Genomic DNA, 23544 nt, shown 5'->3' with positions numbered 1-23544 from the left:
TATTGCTGCTTCAGAAGAGAATACTCTGAATACAAAAAACTAATTGAGACCCTTGGGGAAACTGATGAAGCCCTCTAACATTTTTACAAAATGACCCTCTTTTTGATTATCCTGTAAAAGTCAAATATGAAATAAGGCATGTTGTAAGGTGTGTGGGAGAGAAAAACTAGTAGCTTTTCCTCCCTTATCACAAGGTTTATGGCTGACACTCCGATAACAAAAGACAGTTTAACAAGAGAAAAGTATCACAAATTTATTTAATCAAAGTTTTACATGACAGGGGAGCCTTCAAAAATGAAGACACAAAGACCCAGGGAAAACAGTATTTTAATGCTTAGGTGTGATGAAGGATGAACAGTCATGTTGAAGGAGGACTGGATACAAAGGAGGTATGGCCTAATGGTAATAAACTGGAAACTTAGCAAGGCCTGTTTGTTCAGATTCTCTTTGGCCTCTAGGGAGGGGCAGAACACCTGTCACATGAAGGTCTTCAGGTCAAAAGGGAGGAGGTCAGAGAATGACCTTCTTAGTTTTATGGCTTGCTTTGAGGGAGAGAAATTTCAGTTTCTATGATCTGTTTCAGGAGAGAAAATAGGAGTAGGGGAAGGTCAGAGAGAAATTCCTGCTTTCGTGGCTCTCCCAATCTCCTTTGGCTCAAAATACTCAGCATGTCAAGGTGCCATACATATTGGGGTATTGTGTTCTGGGCCCCAAAAGGTGCTTTACATTTTGTAGAAAAATTAAACCAACAATAACTTTCTTGATTTATTCATTTTACAATTAGCACAGTTGTACTTGCAACATAAATATTATTAAATACAGGCATACTTTGAAAATATTGCTGAGTTTGGTTCCAGCCCACTGCAATAAAGCAAATATCACAATAAAGTGGGTCACGCAAGTTTTTTGTTTCCCAGTGCATATATTTACCGTATACTATAGTAAGTGTGCAATAGCATTGTGTCTAAGAAAAAAACAATATACATACCTTAATTTTAAAATATTTTGCTACTAAAAATTGGTAACTATCATCTGAACTTTCAGCAAGTCATAATCTTTTTCCTGGTAGAAGGTCTTTCCTCGGTGTCAATGGCTGCTGACTGATCAGAGTGGGTTGCTGAAGGCTGGAGTGGCTGTGGCAATTTCTTAGAAAAAGACAACAATAAATTTTGTCACACTGATGCTTCCTTTCATGAAAGGTTTCTCTGTAGCATGCAATGCTGTTTGATAGCATGTTACCAAAAGTACAGCTTCTTTCAAAATGAGAGTCAATCTCTCAAACCCTGTGATTACCTTATCAACTCATTTTATGTATAATAATATTCTAAATAGTTTGTCATTGCAACAATGTTCATAGCATCTTCACCAGAAGTAGATTCCATCTCAGAAAAGAACTTTCTTTGCTAATCCGTAAGAAGCAACTTCTCATTCATTCAAGTTTTATCATGAGATTGCAGCATTTTTGTCACCTTTTTGGGCTCTACTTCTAGTTCTTTTGCTATTCTCACCATATCTGCAGTTACTTTCTCCACTGAAGTCTTGAACCCCTCAAAGTCACCCAGAAGGGTTGGAATCAACTTCTTCTAAACTCCTGTTAATGTTGATATTGTGACCTTTTCCACAAATGAATCACAGATGTTCTTCATAGCATCTAGTATGGTGAATTCTTTTCAGAAAGTTAATTTACTTTGCCCAGATCCATCAGAAAATCACTATCTATGGCAATTATAGTCTTATGAAATATATTTCTTTAATAATAAGATTTAAAAGCTGAAATTACTCCTTGATCCACAGGCTGCATAATGGATGTAGTGTTAGCAGGCATGACAACATGTACAACTCCTTATATTAGAGCTCTTACATGACCAGGTGCATTGTCAATTAGTAACATTTTGAAAGGAATCTTTTTTCCTGAACAGTAGGTCTCAACAATGACCTTAAAATATTCAGTAAACCATCATATAAACAGATGTACTGTCACCCAGGCTTTGTTCTTCTATTTATAGAACACAGGTAGAGTAGATTTAGTATAATTCTTAAGGGCCCTACAACTTTGAAAATGGTAAATGAGCATTGTCTTCAACTTAAAGGAACCAGGTGCATTAGATCCTAAAAAGAGAATCAACCTGTCCTTTGAGGTTTTGAAGCCAGGCACTGCTTTCTTCCTCTAGCTATGAAAGTCCTAGACAGCATCTTCTTTCAATAGAAGGCTGCATCATCTACCCTTATCAATGATTTTAGGTCAGTCTTTTGGATAATTTGCTGCAGCTTCTACATTAGCACTTGCTCCTTCCCTTGTACTGTAATGTTATGGAGATGACTTTTTCCCTTAAACCTCATAAATTGACCTCTGCTATCTTCCAACTTTTCTTCTGCAACTTCCTCACTTCTCTCATCCTTCAAAACATTGAAGAGAGTCAGGGTTTTGCCCTGGATTAGATTTTAGCTTAAAAGAATGTTGTTGCTGGTTTGATCTTCCATCCACACCACTAAAACCTTCTCTATATCAGCAATAAAGCTGTTTTGCTTTCTTATCATCTGTTTGTTTATTGGAGTAGCATTTTTAATTTCCTCCAATAACTTTTTCTTTCCATTCACAGAGTGGCCAACTGTTTGGTGCAAAGCCCTAGCTTTTGGTCTATCTCGGTTTTTTATATACCTTCTTCGCTAAGCTTAATTATGTCTAGATTTTGATTTAAAGAGATACATCAGTATAATAATAAAAATAAATAAAAATAAAAATAAATAAAAAAGAGATACGTCACTCTTCCTTTCACTTGCACACTTAGAGGCCATAGTGGTGGTTATTAATTGGCCTAATTTCAATATTGTTGTGTCTTAAGGAATAGGGAGGCCTGAGGAGAGGGAGGGGAAGAGCCAGTTGGTAGAGTAATCAGCACGCACACACACACTAGTTATTAAGTTCTACGTCTTATCTGGGCACAGTTCATGGTGCCTCAAAACAATTACAATAGTAAAACTGATAACTGATCACAGATCACCATTATCAGATATAATAGCAAAAAAGTTTGAAATACTGTGAGGATTACCAAAATGTTACAGAGACACAAAGTGGGTACATGTTGTTGGGAAAATTATGCTGATAAGACTTGTTCCAAGCAGAGTTGCCACAAACCTTTGATTTATATAAAAAAAGCAGTATCTGCATGGCATAATAAAGCTATGTACAATAAAATGAGGTGTGCCCATACAGGACAGAATAAATGCATTTTAATAACATTGAGTTTTATTTTCAAATAAAGTCTCAGGCAAACCTTTCTTCACTGATTGGTCTGAAATTTGGTCCCTGTTTTAAGTGGATTTACTCTCAGGAGTACTAATCACACTGGGATAATAAAGACTTCCTATACTAATGAAGCAGAATTTTATTGGTGGAAAAAGCCTGATGCCTTGAATGTGTCTATTTACATATTAAATTTTTACTATTTTATTCTTAAAATATCCTCATTTATTTCTAAGCTCTCCCGGGTGGGGGGATAATTTATTATTTACTCTAGGGTGTTTCCTATAGGATCACTTCCGAAGAGTGACATTACTAGAAGTAAAATGAGCACCTCCCAAGGTAATACTTGTGGAGAAGACAGATTTTGGAGTCAATTTGGAGGCAGACCTGTATTCCAATCTGCTTTTACCACTTACCAGACCCATGGCAATGAGCAAATTACATGCACTCTCTAAACTTCAGTATCTTCATCTAAAAAAATGGAGCACTAACAGCTCCCTCACAGGATTGTGGAGATCAGAGGTATGTGTAAAATGCCAGGTACAAAGAAGGTAATGAGTAAGTGGTAGTGATAACAGTGCAGTTTATTTTGGTTTGCTGAACTGCCAAAGTTCTCTTGTGATCTTAATTTGTTGATTACTTTGTACATTTGGATACCTTGCATGTGTTTTGCAATGTGAATCTTGGGCCTCTAGGCTATGAAAAGTAGCTAAATATAACTAATATTGAAAATGTGCCTTTCAGAATGCCTTGCTGCATACATCTCTTAAAATGAATCTAAAATATTCTACAAAGCTTGGAGCAAAGATCATAATGAGGTTTGCAGTATTTGCTTTGTAAAATTTTGGTTGAGTCCTTATGCAAGTCAGATGGCTGATAGTTACATAGGAAAAGTCTCAATGGAAGCCCTCTCCTCCGGCCCCACCCAAGCAATTTTTGTAAACATATATTGACTTAAAGCTGAGGAACCCCATTTTTCACCATACAAAGCTCAGAGTAGAACAGTGTGGGGAGTGAGATGCTCTTGGATTTGAATCCCTGCTTGACCACTTCCAGGTTGTGAGACCTTGACCAACTTATTTAGTATTTCCAAGCCTGGGTATCTTCATCCATAAAGTTGGGGATAATAAAAGTGCAAACCTTGGGGCTGTCCTTAAGATTAAATGAGACATTGCATATAAAATGTTTATGTACATACGGCACATTCCAAGTGCTTAATAAATGGTAACTATTATTTATAAAATCTTGAAACTCACGTTAACCGATATGTCCTGTTTTATTCAAAAATGGTTATAATGTGACACATATAAGTTCACTTGAGTCTCAAGTACCAAATTACATGGTTGGTCTTGCCTCACCTTTTGCCTCTAGTTTTTCTATACCCAAGTTCCTTTCCTTTCCCTATTATTCGTGAACATATTTTTGCCCTAGTGTTTCTCAATGGCTCCTGCCCATCCCCCGAGTTGAAATAGCATGGGGATCAGAGGAGAGGACACCTTGTAACAAACTAGCAAGGGGTTTCTACCTTTCCTCTATCTCCAAGATCCAATAGTATATTCTCCTAATGGTCCTATTAGTTTACGTAGCTCAAGTGGGGAGCCAAAGATAGCTAATATTTAGTATTCACCTAATAGTGTCAGATACTATGCTAGGTGAGTTACCAAAGATATTCTGACTCTTCATAACAATTAGACAAGGTGGATGCCACTATTTCTGTTTCTGAGATGGGTAGGTAGAAGTTCTGACCCAGTAATTCGCTCGAAGTCATGCAGCTAGTTAGCTGGCAGCGTCCTTGCACATCTAATTGCAGATGCGTCTGCATCTACATTGGAGTAAATGTACCAATTATACTCATACAATGAATGCTATGAATCTGGCCAACATAATTCCAGACACTAACAAGTAAATAAATCAGGCTTTCCTCAATCCCAGTAACTCCTGTTTAATGTTCCTCGGCAAATACTGAATTTCAATCTGTGCTTGTTTCATAGAGTAGAATCTTTCAAATATTCTGTTATCGAGTCCTACATAGTCAAAGGGAGGGAAAGACAAGGAGGGTGATTAGGTGAAGTGTTTCTTCCATTACTGGTAGAACGGTTTCTCATCTCTTAAGCACCGAATTCTGCAATCATTCCAAAAGTGGAAGCTCAGCTCACAGTGCATTTTGGGGAAGCTTAAACCACACTAACCATTTAAGGTCAAGCAAACAATTGGCCAACCCTAACGTGTACTGTGCAGGGTTTTCATCTCAGATATAACAGATCTCTATATGTCCACATCCCAACTCCAGAAAACGAGAAATCGAGTTCCTCCTCTCACCATCACAGCTCTGCAGACAACTCGCTGGAGACCCCATGGGGAGCCTCACGTAAAGGCCCCCTTGCAAGCTGCCAGCTCCAGCCTGCCTCCCACATCTACCTAGGCTCCCTCTAGCCTCTTCCTCGCACACTCGAGCAACAGGCTCCTCGCAACCACCTCTAGCCGCCGGACTCCAGACCGGGTCTCCCGCTCGGGGTCAGAAGGTGGCGCGGGAGGGCGGCGGCGGCGGCGGCGCCCGCGGGGCGGGGCGGGGACTGTGCGCAAGCAGGGGGCGGGCGCAGGCCGCAGTCTCGCTCCGCTCCCCTTTGTTCTCGCCCATTGTGTGGCACTTCCTCCTCAGGCGCTTCTCTGCACCCTGCCAGTCTGTGGGGAGTTCGGGAACGGGCCCTGGATGCCTTTTCTGCTTGTTTTTGAGTACGTGAGGACCTCCCCGGCACCGCCACGCGTGGGTCCCCCTTGCCCCGTGCCCACGCGGAGGCGAGGTGGCCAGTGTCCTCCTTTCCCGCTCCGCGCCCTCGGCGGCTTTCCCGCGGCCCCCTGCGCCGCGCCCCCTCCAGGAGGCGTCCTGACCCCGCAATCCGGACTTTCACCTCCCGACCGCCAGCCTCAGCGCCGCCGCGGCGACGCGCGACCCCTCTGAGGGGCGCGGGCTCCGGACGCACCGGGCTCCGCCAGGCACCTAGTCGAGGGTCGGAGGCCGGCGACCAACCCGAGCCCATCCGCCCTGGCGTCCCGGGAGCTGGCGCGAGTGTCGCTGCGACCCTCCCCATCCCTTGCGCTCACGCTCCCCGGCCGCCCGGCGGCCGCCTCAGCCCCCTTATATAGCCCTCTAAAAATAGCTCGCCTCGCACCGCCTTGTAAGGCAGCAGGGAGATCCGCAGCGCGCCAATCCGCGCCCGCCGCCAGGGCCAAGCCCCGCCCCAGGCCCCGCTCCGGGCTCCCCATTGGTCCTCAGTGACTTCATGAGCCCCCTGTTTACCTTACATGGTCACACGCGGCCTAATGGACGCCCTCCTCCGAGATCCCACGGCTGCGCGGAGAACCGGGCGGAGGGAGGGAGTTTGGGGAGGGGGAAGAGCAGGAGGAGGAGAAAAGGGAGGGGGAAGACTACAAACTAGCAAGGATGGAGTGGGGGGTGGGGAGGGAAGGGAAGGGGGGGAGAGAAGCGATCGCGAGAGAAAAAAATGCAACCTCCCAAAATAAAGAGCAAAGATTGCATTAGGAGCGAACAGCGCTGCAGAAATAGATGGCAGCTTCGTGTCAGTGAGTTTGCATCCCCCTTCCTGATCCACGAGCTGGAGTGATTAGAGCCCTGGAAGGGAATTGTTACTCCCGTGGAGAAGTCCCCTTTTCCTGGCAGTCGTCTGCACTGTACACGCTGGATGCCTCTCTCCATCCACCCCACTCACTCGCTCCTCTCTCACCTCCTCTCTCCCTCTGCTGCATTGATTTTTTTTTTTTTTTCCTTTTTAGTTGACTGAAACAAAACAAAACAAAAGGGCCACTGGATGTCTGCCTTCTTGGGGGGTGAGCCAGACAGACTGACAAACAAACAGCCCCAACTGTGTTCGGGGGAGGGTTTTGCCTCCCGTTTTGCCCGGCAGCAGCAGCATGGACGTGTTGGCTAGTTATAGTATATTCCAGGAGCTACAACTTGTCCACGACACCGGCTACTTCTCAGCTTTGCCATCCCTGGAGGAGACCTGGCAGCAGGTGAATGATTTAAATTACTTGTGTAAATCGTGTGGTGACGGCGGAGACGCAGGGGCTGCGTTGGTGTGGGCTCTGGGTCGAAATTTTTGTTTGTTTGTTTGATTTTTTTCCCTTCCTTTTTGGCTGTCTGTTGTTGAAAATGTTTTCTGAAACAGTCATCTGCGCTTACCTCTCCACCCACCCCTAACCTCGTAGTGTGCCGAGCTGAGCAGCCGGTCCGAGCTGCCTGCGTTTCAGTCGCCAACACACATCCCTGCGCACACGTTGTCGGGTTTGCTGTCCCCTATCAGAGACCTGCCGAACTTCTGGGGTTCGGAGGAGCCGGGTGGGAAGGTGGTTTGGGGTGTTAGGAGCGATTGCTGACAGGGCCCACGTTCTCGCATGCATGAGCTCTACCCACTTGGAACCTGAAATCAGGTTCATCTATTTCAACTGGTGCTTACGACCATCGGATGGGGGGCGGGGGGAGGGTGGGCAGGAGCAAAGCGGAGTGTTTTTCAGTAATTAGCGAGTGTCAATAAAGAATAGGAGCTTGATTTTGAGACTAGAAGGTAGGCAAAAGAGAAAAGAGCCCAGTGACAAAAGATACTCAAGGAGGACGGGAAGATGTAGCTGAGGCTGACAATGCATTGTAGGTTTTCCCAGTGTGATGCCTCTATGCGTGTCCTTGTTTCTCTTTTTTGTTTAGGGTCCTTCTCTAGTTAGGCAGCACAACCTCAGACAAAGACTGATGTGTGCTTCCATGCCTCTGACTTTGTCTTAGAGGACTAGTTAAGAAACTCCTAGGATGCTGAAGGGCACCGATGCCAAGTTGGCTAGCCGTCCCAGGGAGGATGAAGCGGGGCTGGTGACAAGTTCACTGGGCTTTGTGAAGTGGAATAAAGAAAGTGCTGGTCAGTGGAAAGTGCTGGCTCTGCTGCGGAAACAGTGGTTTTTTTTCAGCAGCGATTAGGAGCTGCTGAGGGGACATTCTGCAGGAAAGATGGTGGGTGGGGGCAGGGGGACACGGGTATTTAAAAATTCTACAGTGTGCACCATGGAAAGTCCAAGAAGACAGTCCGGATTTGCACATAGGAAGTGTGAACTTGTACAGTCCGTCCTGGAGAAACCCGCTTGCCCTTGAGGGGAGGGCTGTGAGAGACTCGGTGTGTGGCTGCTCATGTAACTTCTCCGCTTAGTGACAGCAGCTTGTTAAGGCTAATGAACGGCTGAATTTCTTCTGCCGGGATCCAAAGCAGGATTTGCCAGCTTGAGGCTGAGATGTAACAGTCGCTGCTTTAGCAAAAGAGGCTTGGCTTTTGGTATAAGGAGCTGAGTGGCAAAGCGGATCCTCTAACTGTACCATTGTTACTAGTTCTCTTCTGGTCAGAGGCTGTGAGTTTTCCTCCAGGTATTGGCCTCTGGTGTCAGTGTGTCCACACATGCATTCCTGTCCAAGGACGCTGGCAGATGCTTGACTGCCTCTCTGTGAACACATACACAGTTCACATATTTTTAGCATAAAGTCTTTATTCGATGCATCCTTATCCTTAACGAGAGTGTATCTGGATCTTTTTCTTCCTTTTATTTCCAATGCTAATTAAACCAAAATGTTGCCTGAATTTCATTTTCTGAAATAGCCCTCATTTCACACTGTCAGCCCACTGGTGTGGAATCGGTTGCATATTAACAACTGTCTAGACAGGTTAGAGAAGGGAATCTGTTGATTTAGTCAGCCTGCCCAAGGCAGCCCTTGTTTGTGACTAACTGTTAAGCAGTGTTAGAAGGAAGAAAGTTGGCTTTATTTGTTAGAACGTTCCCTACTGATGAATCATGCAACTTTGTTTTGGTTCAAGTTTTCCGAGTAGTAAAGCCAGATTTGGAGGAAGGTCTCTTCACAGGAAACCTGCTTTTCTAGATCTGGCTAGACCATCCAGGACAAACTCTAGATCTGCAAAGAAACATCACTGGTTTGACAATTAGAGGATGTATTAGATCTATTGTTTCCTAAGAAGCCTCTGCTCTTCCTTCTCCCCTCCTCCCCCTGCACCTCTGCCTCCTCCCCCTTCAGGGAAGCTCTAGTTCAGTTTCTACAGGCAAAGGATTTTTCACCCCTCGGAACCCCCTCACTTCTTGCCTTAACCCTCTCTAACTGCCAGCCACTCTCACCTTAAAACCCGTAGCCAACTTATTCAGCGGCATGCTTAGAGCCAATACTGATGCATAACTTGTGGGGAAGCACTAATAAACAATATATCACTCCAGTGAGCTTTATGCTCTGGACTCCATAGTCTCAACTGCTCTATATAAAGGCGACTACGACCATAGGTTTACACTGATGACAAAACCTTTAGCCTCTATCCCTTCCTTCTTCCCCCACCCCAAACCGTCTTGCTGCTTCTGAGTATAAGGGGTGGTGATGGTGATATGCAGCTGTTAGTTCCAAATCAACTATCAGATGATGAAATTTTGAGACTCTTTTGCTCAAAACAGCTCAGCAAGATTTCTGCAAAGAACCCCAGACAGGAAGAAGTTTCCTTATGCTCTGGGGTAATCAGATTTTAGAGGTCAAATGAGGAGTAATTACTAGTTGTTCTTCTTAAAGTGAACAATGTACCTGGGCTCGTGGAGATGAGCGAAATGTGGAGATTCTCATAATCTGACTTGGTTTCTAGAGAAAGAGTGGCTTCGATGATAAACTCAAGAACATTTTTACATTTGAAAATTGAAGATAAGTGATTTGGGGATTTTATTTTAAACTTAGGATATGGGATAATTGTCCTGCCTAATAGTCAGTGAGCCTGTGACAAAGTCACTGACTGTGGCAGGGCCACCTCCTGTCAGGGAGATCCTCATTTTGACATTGGATTTTCTGGCAATGATGCCTTAGCCACATAGCTCCAAGTCTGAAAATAATTGTTGCTGGTATAATTCTGAAATCCAAATGGACGTCACACATTAACAGCTCTCCATTCCTGGGCTCTGACTGCATACTTAAGCACTTGGCCCAAGTAACATCATCTTTCTGCCTGTCATATAACTGTAAATTACACTGTGCTCATGTGGTCTATTATTTTATAGAATTCAGCTGACGCAAAATTCTTAAGACTACCAGCCTTAAGCGCTTTGAAAACTTGTAGGAAAATTTCCAAGAGCTGTCTGAGCAAAAGTAGGAAAAGGTCAAGGGTAGGACAGAAACCAGAGTTTCTTATGGGGTACCACTTGATATGGGTAAAGGGAAACTCATTCATGACTTTTCTTGCCAATAGAAATCATGATTTTGTTTTTAGACACACTGCTGACTTGGAAAATAAAAAGAATATGATACAATGCTTTTATTTTCTTCTAGAATATATAAAGACTTTTAGAACTTTTATATATTCTATCTCTAGTCTGCTATTTCATGAGTGCAGGTCAAGCAGTGATGATCTAAGTCTTATTTGGACTTAGCTTTGCATCGTGTCATTGAGGAGCATCTCATGTTTGCTTGAAAAGTCTTATAGAATTATGTTTATTGTTAATGCTGATTCATAATTGGCAGATGGGGTCAGTTTCAGGTCTCTCTTTGCTGGGAGAAAATTTTCCACTGCTACTGGAAACAAATAAATAAATCATAGAACATTCCTCTCTCCTCCCCCATTCCCCTATTGTTTTAAACTAATGGCATACTTGGCTACTGTAAGGACTAAAGTGTCCCCATAACACTGCAATTTCATCTTGGTTTCAGGCACCCTGAAACAATTTTTATGAGGGCCTTTGGTATAAGGAATCTCTAGGGGAAAACCTACAGAAATGGTTGCATTCCAAGAACAGCCTCATGGTACCAGGGATGGGATTTGGTCTGTGAGCCACATTGCTTCTCCTTTTATGTGAAGATCTTGCCTTTGCACTTCCTTCTGCAGGCCTGGGCCACCAGGTATATCAGCCAGAAGACAAAGCAAACTGTAGGGTCTGTCCATCCGCAGGTTTGCCTCTGTCCCCAATTCGCAGAAAACCTTGTCATGAATTAGAATTTCTTGGCAACAGCACCACCCAGGGAAATTTGTAGACACAAAGGAGCCTTGCTAGCCACACTCAAAGGATAAAATAACTGGCTTTTTTTTTTTTTGTATGTGATTTGTGTGTTCTTCAGTTACTGTAAATCTGTTTCTTTATTTGAAACAGCAACTTGGTAGATGAAATAAAAATATAACTGCCCCTGTTATCCAGAATGTATCTTTATAAAGATGCAATCACTAAATAGATGTAGCTCTACAAATGAAAGCACGTGTGACTGCAATCAATCACACTTAGCCTTTCTTTAATAGATTCATTTCCATGTTCCTTTAATAGACACATCTTTGTGTAGATTTAGGGGCTCTCAAACATTATCGTTCAGTCTACCTGTTTGCAGTTTGGTATTTTAAAGTGGGCAAACATTATAATGTAGTTATTTTTTTACTACATCTGTCTTTAGTAGGGGGAAAAGGAAGTCACTATTCTTTGTTCTCTGTGAACTTCCCACCCCCACTCCTTACCCTGAGGAGAATGGGATGTTGGGGTCCCATCCATTTAAAAGGCAGAGCAGAAGATGCAGGATGACAGCCTTGCCCTGAAATGATTTATGTATGGGTATGTCAGAGACCTTAAGCATCCAAATGTGGGCTGCTTCTTTCTGCCAGCCTCTTCTAAACATAAATGCCAGTGGGGGCTAATTTGCCTCTCCACTTAAATGGAGGTAGTTCAGAGAGGGTCCTAATGGGGACTTTAATAGCCACTCGCTTATGAATCTTCGCATTCTACTCCCTTCAGAGAATTCTCGTGTTTTAACTTTTTGAGTACAAGAAGACATTACAATCTTCTTTAATCGCTCTCTGTGCCTGCTGAGGAAAGAATACAGTTTCCTCTGGCCAGTCCCATCTGGCTGAAGTTGATAGGATGGCTGGTCTGATTCCAGACGGGTCGGTGGATACCCCTTATCTTTTCATTTTATAGTATTGTGCAATGGGCTTTTAATTATCTTTGCTGGACCCCACGACTGGCAAATGCAGAAAATGGCTCTGTGATTCCAGTTCACTCGATATATCAGTTAGCGTATGTGTTAGAATTGCGGTTTGCTGAAAGTTTAGGACAGCTCCCCAACTTAACTTGAATGGTGCCAGAGGGCGAGGGGCAGAGATTTCCTCTCTCCAGAAGTCCCTTTGTTCTCCCAAATCAACTGACTGCTTGCTTAGCATAAACGGTGGGGGAAGGGGGGAATGTTTTAACACCAGAATGCCAAATTTTACCAAGTACAGTGATTAGAAAACTCGACTACTAATGGTGTTAAAGTTGGTGAAACAAATGATAGTGTCTAATTATTCATGTTACATGTAACATTGACAAGTTAAAAAACACTCCTCTCTGTTATATTGTATACTTGTTTTAGAATATACATATCCTTATTCTATCTAAAATTCCCCAAATAAACAAAGTGTTGCCATTACTGGGACATGCTATTACCTAAGATTGTTCGTGATTTTGCTCTGCTCCCACCTTGCCCTGATTTGTTCCTGCTAATTGGCAGAATTATTTCTACCACCCTACGTCCCTTTAGTTTTCCTTCTCGGAGTATTTGGTGTGACCCTAAGAACTTGGTCCTGTTTAAACGTATCATGTCCATCTCCCCTCCATTGGAGCAGTACCACATGCTTGATATATAAATGTTATGGCTGAGCGTTTGCAGTAGCCTTGAGATCTGAGTCTAGTATCAGCTCAATTGAGGTGGGAGTGACTTCTGATTTCAGGGGGATACCATTCCTCATTGAGCTGGTAGATGGACCTAGTGCACCTTGTGGGATTTTTGTTGTTTATATTCAAGTATAGAAAATATTCCACAGTAAATACTTCATTCCTTAAGCCCTTGTTATGTGCATAATACTGTATTTGGGCAATGCAAAATTGAATTGGATATACATTCTGCCCTCTAGGAGCTTGCCTCTAGTAGGACAGAGAATGCATGTTCATAATTAAGTTAAACAGAATAGAGCATGAGTGCCAGAAAGAAGGAAAGAAAGAAAGAAACATTCAGTTCTGTGTTGGAACACTGACCTGTGCCTGTCTGTATTACCCACATTGTTCCAACCTTGTTTATAAAACATGCTTGAGATTTACTAAGTTCTGTTGTGAAAAAGCTTTCAGCTAATGGCATGTTGTGGGCTGGATACTTTTAGGGCAGATGAGTATACAGTGTGAATACACATGTCCATAATGGCCAGGAAACAGTGCCCATGTCTGTGCCATTCGGAAATGATTAGAGGTAATTAAAATAATTAACATAGAGCCATATGCGATATCTATTTTTGAATGTGGGTGTATTGACATTTCCTGAGGGTCATTTTGAAAGTCAGGTTCTCAGCCTTGTACCAAAGCGAGGAACACAGAATGTCAGAATTTCAAATCTTGAAAGGGTCTTAGTTTCCTCAATTCTAAAATACTAGGGTTGAACTAAGTGATTGTTAAAGCCAGAGGCATTACACTCTCCAAGGTCACACAGCTTATTAACACTGATGGTTTCAGAGCCCAGACCAGATTACTTGCTTTCCGTCACCTGAATATACCTTGACTCATTTCTGATTCTTTTCTCTTTCTTTTTTGCCTTCAAGGAGGCAAGAAAATTCCCTTTTTATTTTTAAGAGTACTGGTACATGGAATTTTGGGATTGGCTAGGTTCTAGACCAAATTATTGAATATTTTGGAGAAGGCTTACTTGTGTGATTTGATTCTTTTTCCACTTTCAATGTGTGGTAAATTGGAAAATATACACTGTACCGACAAAATAGCCCCCAATTATAACTCGAGTCTTATAAAAATTATTGTCGTTTAAATAATAACAAATGGAGTGACTGTATGAAGGGTATGCAATGGGGCATATGTGGTAGGGTGTTGGATGGAATATAGGACTAAATGGAAGTAGAAAGCAACAAACATGAAATTGCTTTGTTTCTGACACCTCACCAGCAAAGAGAGTGCCCAAAACTTTACCAGCAACCCATGTGCCAGTTTATGAAAATCTTTTGAAATGTATTTAAATTCTTGAGAGGGTTGTAATAAGCAGGAGTGAAGAAACTCAACCTCTGAAAGGTTTTACAAAAAGTCTTTTGAGGTCTGATGGATGAAGTAGGCCTCATTTTTACCATTGTCCTAATGAGAAAAGGAAAATGGAAGGGCTCATTTGACTTTTTTGCTCCTTTTTCCCCAGTTACTTTTCCCCAGTTACTTTTTGCCCTTCCCTACCTCCTTGAATCTCTGGTAATTATGATGGTGAAAGTTCTGTCCCGGAATGTGTCTCACAGATCTCTTCACCGCTAACATCTTAGAGGTGAAAATCTTCTTCCCGGTTCAGGGCGTCTTCGTCTCCTCACAGCTGTAATCTACATCTCCACCTCCAGATATGTCCCTGGGTTTCAGGCTCTCATTTTTTTCTAACAGGAAATAAGCAACAGGCAAGATGGACTTTGGGGTTGTTCCACCGTCACTTCAGCTGAGTATGTCCTAAACCCCTAACTCATCAACTTCTTCCATGGACTGCTTCCTTTTTCCTGGTTTCCCTATTTCTTTTAATAATGTGATTATTTGTCTCATGATCTGAGTTTGACATTCTAGTCATTGTAACTCCTTTCTTTTTCTTGAATCTAATGAAAAATTAGATTAAAAGATCTAATTAGCAGAAGTCTAAAATTAGTTGAAAAATCCCATTGACGTGGCTTCCGAGGTACTTTAGCATCAGCCTGTCATGGATGACAGCCTTGGCCATTGCCTTGCCACAATCCCTGTCACCTCCCTGGACTTGCCTTTCTGCCACCATCACCCCAGGTGGCCTGCTTTCAAACTGTTCATGGCTCCCTCTTATACATAGCATGAGGCCAGACTTCCAAGGGTCCGGGTGTTCCAAGACTGGGTCTACATAGTATTTGTAAGTTTCCCCCCTTTTCACGTTCACGTGTAGTAAATGCCATCCAAATTAAGTGACTATGCTTTTCCTGCTTCTGTCTTTATTTTTGTTGTTTTCTTTAGCCTTTTTCCTCCTCCTCCCTCTCCCCTTCCTGATTTTCTTTGTCCCAAGTTCCACCCATCCCTTAACTTTCAAATGGGTGCCAAACTCCCTCCCTTGCCAACTGTAACTGCTATGATTTCCATACTCTTGTGCAGAACTTTTTACTTCCTCATGATGCTTTACAGTTTTTAGTTATAATAAAGCTTTTCTTTCTTTTTTTTTTTTTTTCTTTTCTGTTGTGCCATTTTTCCTGTTAGGTTTATGCTTTAAGGAGGAGTTGATGCCTTGGGTATAGTTTTGGTAGTCAACTTTTAGTGTATCACCTGCTTCTTAGAAAGCTTTGCACACAGTGGGCATTCGATAGTTATTTGAGGAGCATGTTATGACTATGACTTAAGATTTGACTATGCCTTTTTCAGTGGTTCTCAGTCGTGGCTGCACCCCAGACCAATGAAATCAGTATCTGTTTGGGAGGGACCCAGGCATCAGTGTTTGTAAAGCTTTCAGGCGATTCCAATATGCAGTCAAGGCATTGAGCCATTGATGTATAGAGGGTTTAATGGTATATCAGAGTTGGGGTTACCTAATTCTATTGAAATATTTAATGTCTTGTGTAATTTGGAATCCACATAGACCGGAGGTTTATAGTAAAACAGGATCATGCTGGTGGATGTGCTTCATCTGGCACTTTTGTTAATAGCAGCTGCCCAAGTGTTGTTTCATCCTTCTTGCTTTGCTTTCCCTCACCCTAAAGTGTCTAAGGCAGTCTGTTTGGCTTACATTTCCTATGACCCTTCAGGAGTTTGCTTAACCTGGTCAAATTCCATTTCTGGAAACTTGGTGGTGTTGGGCTTTAAACTCCAGCCTTGCTGGGTTTCAAATAATTCATTCTCAGTAGGCCCTTGGCCATGATTTTCCACTCCCCTCAGCCTGCTCCGTGGTTTGAAAGGGCTGGATGCATGCATGTACATCTGTTGGACGATGCTGGGGAGGCATTAGGTAGCAGCTCTCCATTTTCTTACTGACCAACCACAGTGTTTGGAAGTAGACTCTGTTTATAAAGAATTTCAAAGGATCCATCTTTCTAGTAAGAGGAGCAAAAATAAACTGTGGAAGAATTGCTGCCGAGGACATTCAGGCAAGGAGGCTGCCTTCACACCCATAGAAGGCTTAGCTCCTGTGGTAATGACTGTGGGCGTGTAGTGATCTTCACAAAGAAGCCTTAGAAACGCCTCTTTTTCAAACTGTGATGTTTGCAAAATTGTATGTCCTGTAGCTACATCCTTTCATCTGTAAACTGTCTTTGATGGGGTATGGTTGGCAAGAGAGAACATCAGGAGAGGAGCTCAGAGCTCAGGGTTGAAGGATGCCTTTTGGAAAGCTCAACCCAGCTGTGAAAACGGCAATTAGCTGTAGAGCAATTGCCCTGCAAGGGAGTGCGCACCTGCTCTTGACCCTATTCTCACATTCACCTTCCAGAGCCGAGTTAGCAGGAATTCAATGGAGTGGTCATAACGTTGGTGCTTATTTTTGGAGAGGCGGCAAATTTGCTCAGCATACAAAGGAGTGGAAATAGATTCTTTCCACCCCAGCACCCCCTATCTTTTGAGCTTTTAGCCTTTGTTCATATGGTCACTACAGACCATGTTTGTGAAGTGCAGCTTATGACTATGGTGTTGAAGGAGTCTTCTGTGGGGCCCTATGCAGAACTGATTCTCCTGAGGGTGATGAGATGCTGCTCAAGGTCAGACCCGAGTCAACTTCATTTCTTCTAAGATTGTTCAGCCCTAATTTGTACATTCTCCTCCCCTTCTCAAGGTTCTTGCTTTTTTTTAATATGGACCAAGAGATGATTTCCACTGTGACGGGGCTTTTCATGTTTGCATATGAGAATCTAACAAACATCTGTGCTGAGCTTTTGTTTGAAGGGCTCAGGGCGTTTTGCTCCTGGTCTTTTGTCATTGGCACATTCTTTCTGTAACTAGAGAGCAGACAGATATTACAGAATTTCCCATTCAGGGATGAGAAAATTGGGGCACAGGAAGCTTAAGAAAGTTGTCTTACTGTGGCTGCAAAGCAAATGAGTTGCAAAAAACCGTTAGTGGAATAAACTTTTCTCTTCCCTCTTTCCACTTGGCTAATCTTCCTGTCATAAAAATAATCATCAGAGTCCTGTCTCATATGTATTGGACACTTCCTAAAGATGATCTCATTTGAGCACCTGTATCCATCATTTCAGTGAATGCTCACAACAACCGTATGAAATGCATGTTCTATTTATCCCCATTTTACAGATGGAAAAGCTGAGATTTGAGGTATTGAATGGCTTGCTTAAAATCATACAACTTGGAAGTATTTGAGCTGAGATCCAAGCCTCAGCAGGGCCCAGCACTCTTAATTGTTACATCTATACTGACTGCTGTTTAGGTAGGAGACATTAGGGCAGAAGCCAAAGGTTGTGACCTGGCCATCGGTGGCCTGGTGTGGATTCCAGTAGTTCATTGGTCTGTCTTCTTTCTGGGCTTTGGTTTTCTTATCTGTAAAAGGACTGGACTGTATGAGGCACTTTTTAAGGTCACAGTGTTTCGTAGTAGACAAATTACATGAAGGCTTTGAAATCAAGCAGAGGTGGAACCTTAAGAAAGTCACTTAACATCTTTGAGTCTCGTTTGTCATTTGTGGAGTTCTTAATTCCTGATGAGAATCAGCTCTCTGACCTAGTATCTGGCACATAACATCCACTCAACAAATGCTCTTTCCTTCCCCATTTTCCTCTCAATAATAGTACACAGAGGCACAGTGCTCTTTCTCTCAGTGGTGTCTTTGGTCTGTTGAAGATCCCAGTGAGCCTGGAGTGCCCAGGAGATAATAAATGATGGAAGGCAGGGGAAAGCGGAATGCTGGGCATTGGATATGGTGTACCTTTATCCATCCACAAGAGAAACTCTCATTAAGTAATTTGTGCTTGGAACTGGGGGAGGACTAGCAGTACCCATTGTCCCTGGAAACTGGGCCTAGTTTGACATCCTTGGAATTTGCTTGGCTTGCTCATGCAAATGTCCAGTCTGTTTCCCTTTCTTTCTGTCCAGTCTGGTTTATGACTTAGTATCTTACATTTTTCTCGCATGCAGTTATTTTTTGTAGGAACCAGAATTAGGCATATATAACATAATACAGTGCTGGTTACTTTACCTGCCATTTCTGCCTTACCTGATGACTGAGCTTACTGCAGCTTATGAGAGTGAATCAGGTTTTATGAGATCTATAAATATCTCAGATAGGATTTTTATTTCATTTTCCCCCTTCAAATAAGACATAATGGAAGCACTCACATACATAAGGAATATTCTTTCTGTGATAAAGTAGGGTGTTTTTGAATTGGCCTCTGAAAAGCAATAATTTGATGTGGTTGTTCCTGTCGGGAGTTTTATGGGGGAGGGGAAGAATCATGCATATGCTGCTATAAAACTCAAAGATTATATCTTCATATTTAAGGTTTAGCCTAGCACCTATGGAGAGATTTATTTCAGAGATGCCAGCCCCGTGTGAAGGCTGCATTCTCTCCTTCTGTGGATTATATATTTGTGTTTTCTTAGCTACAGAGAAACCAGGGAAGGAAAGTCCCATTGGCTAGCAGGAGGTGGGCTCCCCGAAGGAACTTTTCGGTCCTTTGTCTACTCTCTTTCCAGCTGCCCCAAGGGAGGATGTTCTCATCCTTCTCTCTACTTCATGATTTTCCTGCGAAGATTTTCCACTACTTGATATATCTCCCTGAGGTTTTTTTTTTTAACCCTGGAATTACACTTAAAAAAAGATTCTTTATAGCCAATACCAGGAGTGGAAGTGATTTTTCTCACTTTGCTCTTTGAGAAGCATCTAGAAGGAAACTTGAACACCTAACTTTAAAAAATGTGTTACAAAATAAACCATGACACAATCATTCTAAGTGCCTCACTTTACCCGTCTATAAAATGGGCTCTATTTGCCATATCTTACTCAGGGCAGCACATTTAACTGTAAATTTAACTATTGTTTTTGAGAAATAAAATGTCTGACTCTGAACTTTTCATTGTTTTTTTTTTCTTTTTTAGCATAACCTCCCTCTATTTCTTGCCCCAGTTCTCACTAGCTTTATGTTTAACTAGATGATAATTTAATTTGTTCTTAAAAGAATAAACCATGTGAACTGAGTGTACCTGAACCAAAGGCGTGAGGAGGACTTCGGCTTAATGTCATTTATTTTTTTGCTGTTGTTTAACATCATCTCAGTGTGTAACATGATCCTAGCACTTTGGCTTTGCTCTATACACTGACTGCTCTGTGGTTATCATCAAATGATGTGACTTCTCTGGTCCTCAGTTTCCTCATGTGAACAGTGAAGGTAGATTTAGGAACAGTGAGATTATCAGACAACCAAACAGTAAGCTCCTAGACCGAACTGGCTTGAAGATGTGTTTTGTAGGAACCAGAATTAGGCATGTTTCAATTCCTTTTAATTTGAATGCTTTTAGACAGATCGTGCACTCTTCAATTAACCCTGTCCCCACTATTTCCACCTGGCTTAATTTCTGATGTCTGGCCCAGTGAGCATGCATTTGGGCTTGTGACTAGCATCTCTCTAAGGCACCTTCCCCTCCAAAATATTCTGATTTGGGGACAAGCTTTATTTTTCAGTCATAGTCTCAAACTGGCTTGCTTTCTGCTCTCACCCAGAACCATTTTCATTTCCTTTTAGATTTCTCTGCATTGTTGAGTGTCTTTGTTTGGGATTCTATTTTATAAAGCAATTTCCAAATCGCATCTCACTTTTTCCTAGTCATTCAGGTTCTGTTGTAGATCATCGAAATCTGGGATGGAAAAGACCATCTGGTTCACCCCTCCCCCTGCCTGGGCTTAGCAGTTGCTCTAGAGCATGTTCATTCCTTATTGGTATTTGTAACATTTTCCAATTTGGAAACTGTCTCTGATTTTCCTGAGCATGCAGCCTCTTGGTCTAAGTGGGAGTAAAATGAGACAATACCAAACAATTTTTTTTTTTTTTTCTCATCAGACATCCCTCATTAACAAAAAAGCCTGCTATTGTCACAGTTTCTTTTGCCACTCCCAGAGACCCAGCTGGTCAGTTGTAGTAAAAACTCTGTGTGTGTGTGTGTGTGTGTGTGTGTGTGTGTGTGTGTGTGTGTGTGTAAGAAAAACATGTAACCAATTCTTAGTTTTCTTAGTCTGACATAGAAGCATGTTGTAGAGGATTCCATTAACCACTGTAACTGCTTATTTTTTTGTGGAAGTGGATTTTATATGACTTGTTTCACTGAGGAAGTGATGTTTTTTGTGTGAAAAAGTCCAGGGCATTATAATAAAGTACTTTCCTGAGAATCAAGTAATGTGTTTTCTTCCTACCCTTGGCACTCAAATACTGCCAGCAAGGCACTTGGCCTTCCTTTTCTAATGCTTTTAGGATGCTATTCTACATTAGGAGTGTTTTTAAAAAAAATGTATTCTTTTATATTGGCTTCTTTATATTACTAAGGATATCATTTAGGTTGACCAGATGGTGATTTTTAGGGTCATTCCTTTCCTGATTAAAAAAAGCCATTTAAAAAAATTACTTGCTACTGGGTGTTCCTCCTTCCTCCTTTTTTCCAATCTCTGATTGCTTTTTTTTTTTTCTTTTCAAAAAATTTTGAGTGCCAAATAAAGGCCCAAGGTTATTATTATTTTGTGTGTGTAAAATTTTTCAAAACCAATGACTATTTAACTGTGTGAATTAGCTACTATTAAGATATTTCTGAAAAAATTTCTAAAAAGGAAGAGAGAAAAAAAGAAAGGGAAAGGCAGACATTATGTGGTCATAGAATGTCCTTGCACAGTTTTCCCTGCAAAAGAGAACCAGAATGCAAACCAGTTGTCCTCCTACCCAAACGCGCCTGCCTTTTTCCTCCAGCTTTTGCATCCAGGAGCTCTTTTTTATGTCCCATATTTATAGAGATCAGGACTTCACAAATAGCAGAACTTGAGGAGCATTAGACATCTCTTTCCAATCCCTCCCTGCTGCCCTCCTCAATTTGCACATTACTGGCCTGAGCTTCAGAGATCATTATTTAAGTCCAAGCCAGTATTGGGTCCTTAAGAACTGTGAGCCTCCTTTCAATATTTTAAACATATTCACAGTCCGGGCGCGGTGGCTCACGCCTGTAATCCCAGCACTTTGGGAGGCCGAGGCGGGTGGATCACGAGGTCAGGAATTCAAGACCAGCCTGGCCAAGATGCTGAAACCCTCTCTCCACTAAATATACAAAAATTAGCTGGGCGTGGTGGCACGCGCCTGTAATCCCAGCTACTTCGGAGGCTGAGGCAGGAGAATCGCTTAAACCTGCGTGCCAGAGGTTGCAGTGAGCCAAGATCAAGCACTGCACTCCAGCCTGGGCGACAGAGCAAGACTTTGTCTCAAAAAAAAATTCACATGTTAACACAATGCATGGTGCAGCATGGCTGAGGGAACTGCTTCTCAAAGGGTGGGCTGAGCTACACAGTGCTTCATGAGCACAGAGTTGATAACACAGAATTACCTTGAGAGGCAGTTTTATTCCCATTGCTATTTTCTTTCAGTCCTTCTAACTCAAGGAGATCGTCAGTTTTGAGGTACCATGTCTTTAACACCTCTCTAAGGCTTGGTAAACTCTCCTCACCCCTCCCTTTCACCTCCCTCCCTCCCTTCCTTTCTTCCATTTTTTTTTTTTTTTTTAATAAAGAGAACAGGTCTTACACTCAGAGCTTTTGACAGGCAAACATCCAGTGGAAAGTTTGTAATATTGTTTTGATTTTGTTGTTTTTAATTTTTATGATTATCTTCTATTAATGAACATTTGCAGGAAAAGAATTTAAAACACATGCAGCCTTAATATATAATGCCTTAGTTGAGGCAATTAAAAAGGAAAATAATAGGGGAATGATTGTACAGATGGAATGCTGGTTTGGTAAAAATCCGTGAAGGTGAAATGAAATTGAAGTTTGAAAAATACTGGTATCATGGAAAATTCAAGGGATTTGTCATCAGAAAACCTGGAATTTAGTCCTGACTTTATCAGTATGGAACAAAGCAAATTATTAAACTATGTTTCCCATATGAAATGCAGGGCTTATAATAGTAGCATTACTCTAATCAAATGCTATATGGATGTGAAAGTGCTTTGTAAACTATTACATGCTGTATGGTGTAATTGTTTTCTATTCTGCAGTAGGGGAGGCTTTTGTTTCATGCCTTAAACTATTACTTCTTGTTGGCTTTCTTCCTCTTTATGATTTCTATTCAGTTTTCCGAGCAGGAACTTAGTAACTTTTTATTTATTCCAATGGGGCTGTTACTTGTGCCTTAATTGTGGTACTTGGAAAAATTTCCTACTGGTTGTCTAAATGGGGACGTAAAACTTTGTAATTTATTTCGTGTGTATTCATGTGTGTTTGCTTTAAACTAAATTTTCCAAAGTAAATTTAGTCTGTGGAATACAGTATTGTGTAACTATTGGATAGATATAATATGCTTCTCTTTGTTTTTTAAAATACATTCTTAACAATTATATTTTACCACACTCATGAAACAATCATGTGCATTTGTGTGTGTGTATGTGTGTGTGGTTCGGGGGGAGGGTGGCGGTGGTATTCAGGGATGAAGGAAGTCTGGGTTTTGGGTAAAACTGAGAATTCTGGGGACTCTTTGCTTCTGAAAGTGGACGTCTGTGTGGCTACAGTGACTCATTAACAATACACTGTCACATGTTGTTAGATAAGAAGAAGATGGGGACTTACCTGGATAGGAAGTCCTGGACTTACCTATATGTCTACTTCCATGGAAATCTGCTAGTTTATGGCACACTGGGGTCAGAATGACAGAGCAGTATGTTGCTCTCAGAGATGCAGACTCTTGTCCCAGCCCAGGGTAAAGTTGGTAGAAGGTAACTGCAGCTCAGAAGGAAGGTTGAACTCAGACCTGAGGACCACATTGACTGGTTGGCCAAGCCCCTGTGAACTCTTCAAATGAGTATGTTGAGATTTTCATCCTGCTTAAGACAGGTGCTGTACTGACAAGGATTGGGGAGCCCAGGTGTCAGGTCCAAAGCTGCGCTATCATACTGCCTTACCTAGAGTACTGGTTGAAATGAAGCCATATCTGCAGCTCTGTCTGTGAGAGGCTCTCCCGATGTCTTCCTGTTGCCAGTAACTGTGGCAGGAGTGCCTTGTCAACAGTGGACAGCGCCACCGCTGAGCAGAGTGTGAG

At 42.1% G+C, this 23544-nt stretch overlaps 1 protein-coding gene and 1 long non-coding RNA gene across 5 annotated transcripts in view; one reads left to right on the top strand and one right to left on the bottom strand.

Moving 5' to 3' along the window:
- Positions 1–234: 234 nt before the first annotated feature.
- Positions 235–6933, bottom strand: LOC114671401 (uncharacterized). Its single transcript, XR_003721394.2, has 3 exons — positions 6543–6933; positions 989–1145; positions 235–574 (listed from the first exon to the last, which is right to left on the bottom strand). It is a non-coding gene; the product is annotated as an uncharacterized LOC114671401 (long non-coding RNA).
- KLF7 (KLF transcription factor 7) overlaps positions 6772–23544 on the top strand; it is an 86329-nt gene continuing 69556 nt past the window's right edge. For 2 of the 4 annotated variants that reach the window (XM_001107009.5, XM_077957429.1), the window contains exons 1-2: positions 6772–6826; positions 7037–7276. In XM_001107009.5, the coding sequence (XP_001107009.4) occupies positions 7175–7276 (102 nt within the window). In that variant the 5' untranslated portion in view covers positions 6772–6826; positions 7037–7174. Of the gene's footprint in view, positions 7277–23544 lie in introns of all 4 variants that reach the window. The other 2 variants (XM_015110800.3, XM_077957428.1) reach the window with 1 other exon arrangement.

This window comes from Macaca mulatta, chromosome 12 (assembly GCF_049350105.2).
Source record: "Macaca mulatta isolate MMU2019108-1 chromosome 12, T2T-MMU8v2.0, whole genome shotgun sequence".
NCBI lineage: Eukaryota > Metazoa > Chordata > Mammalia > Primates > Cercopithecidae > Macaca > Macaca mulatta.
Note: the sequence above shows the minus strand (reverse complement) of the source record. Positions and strands in the feature narration are given on the sequence as shown.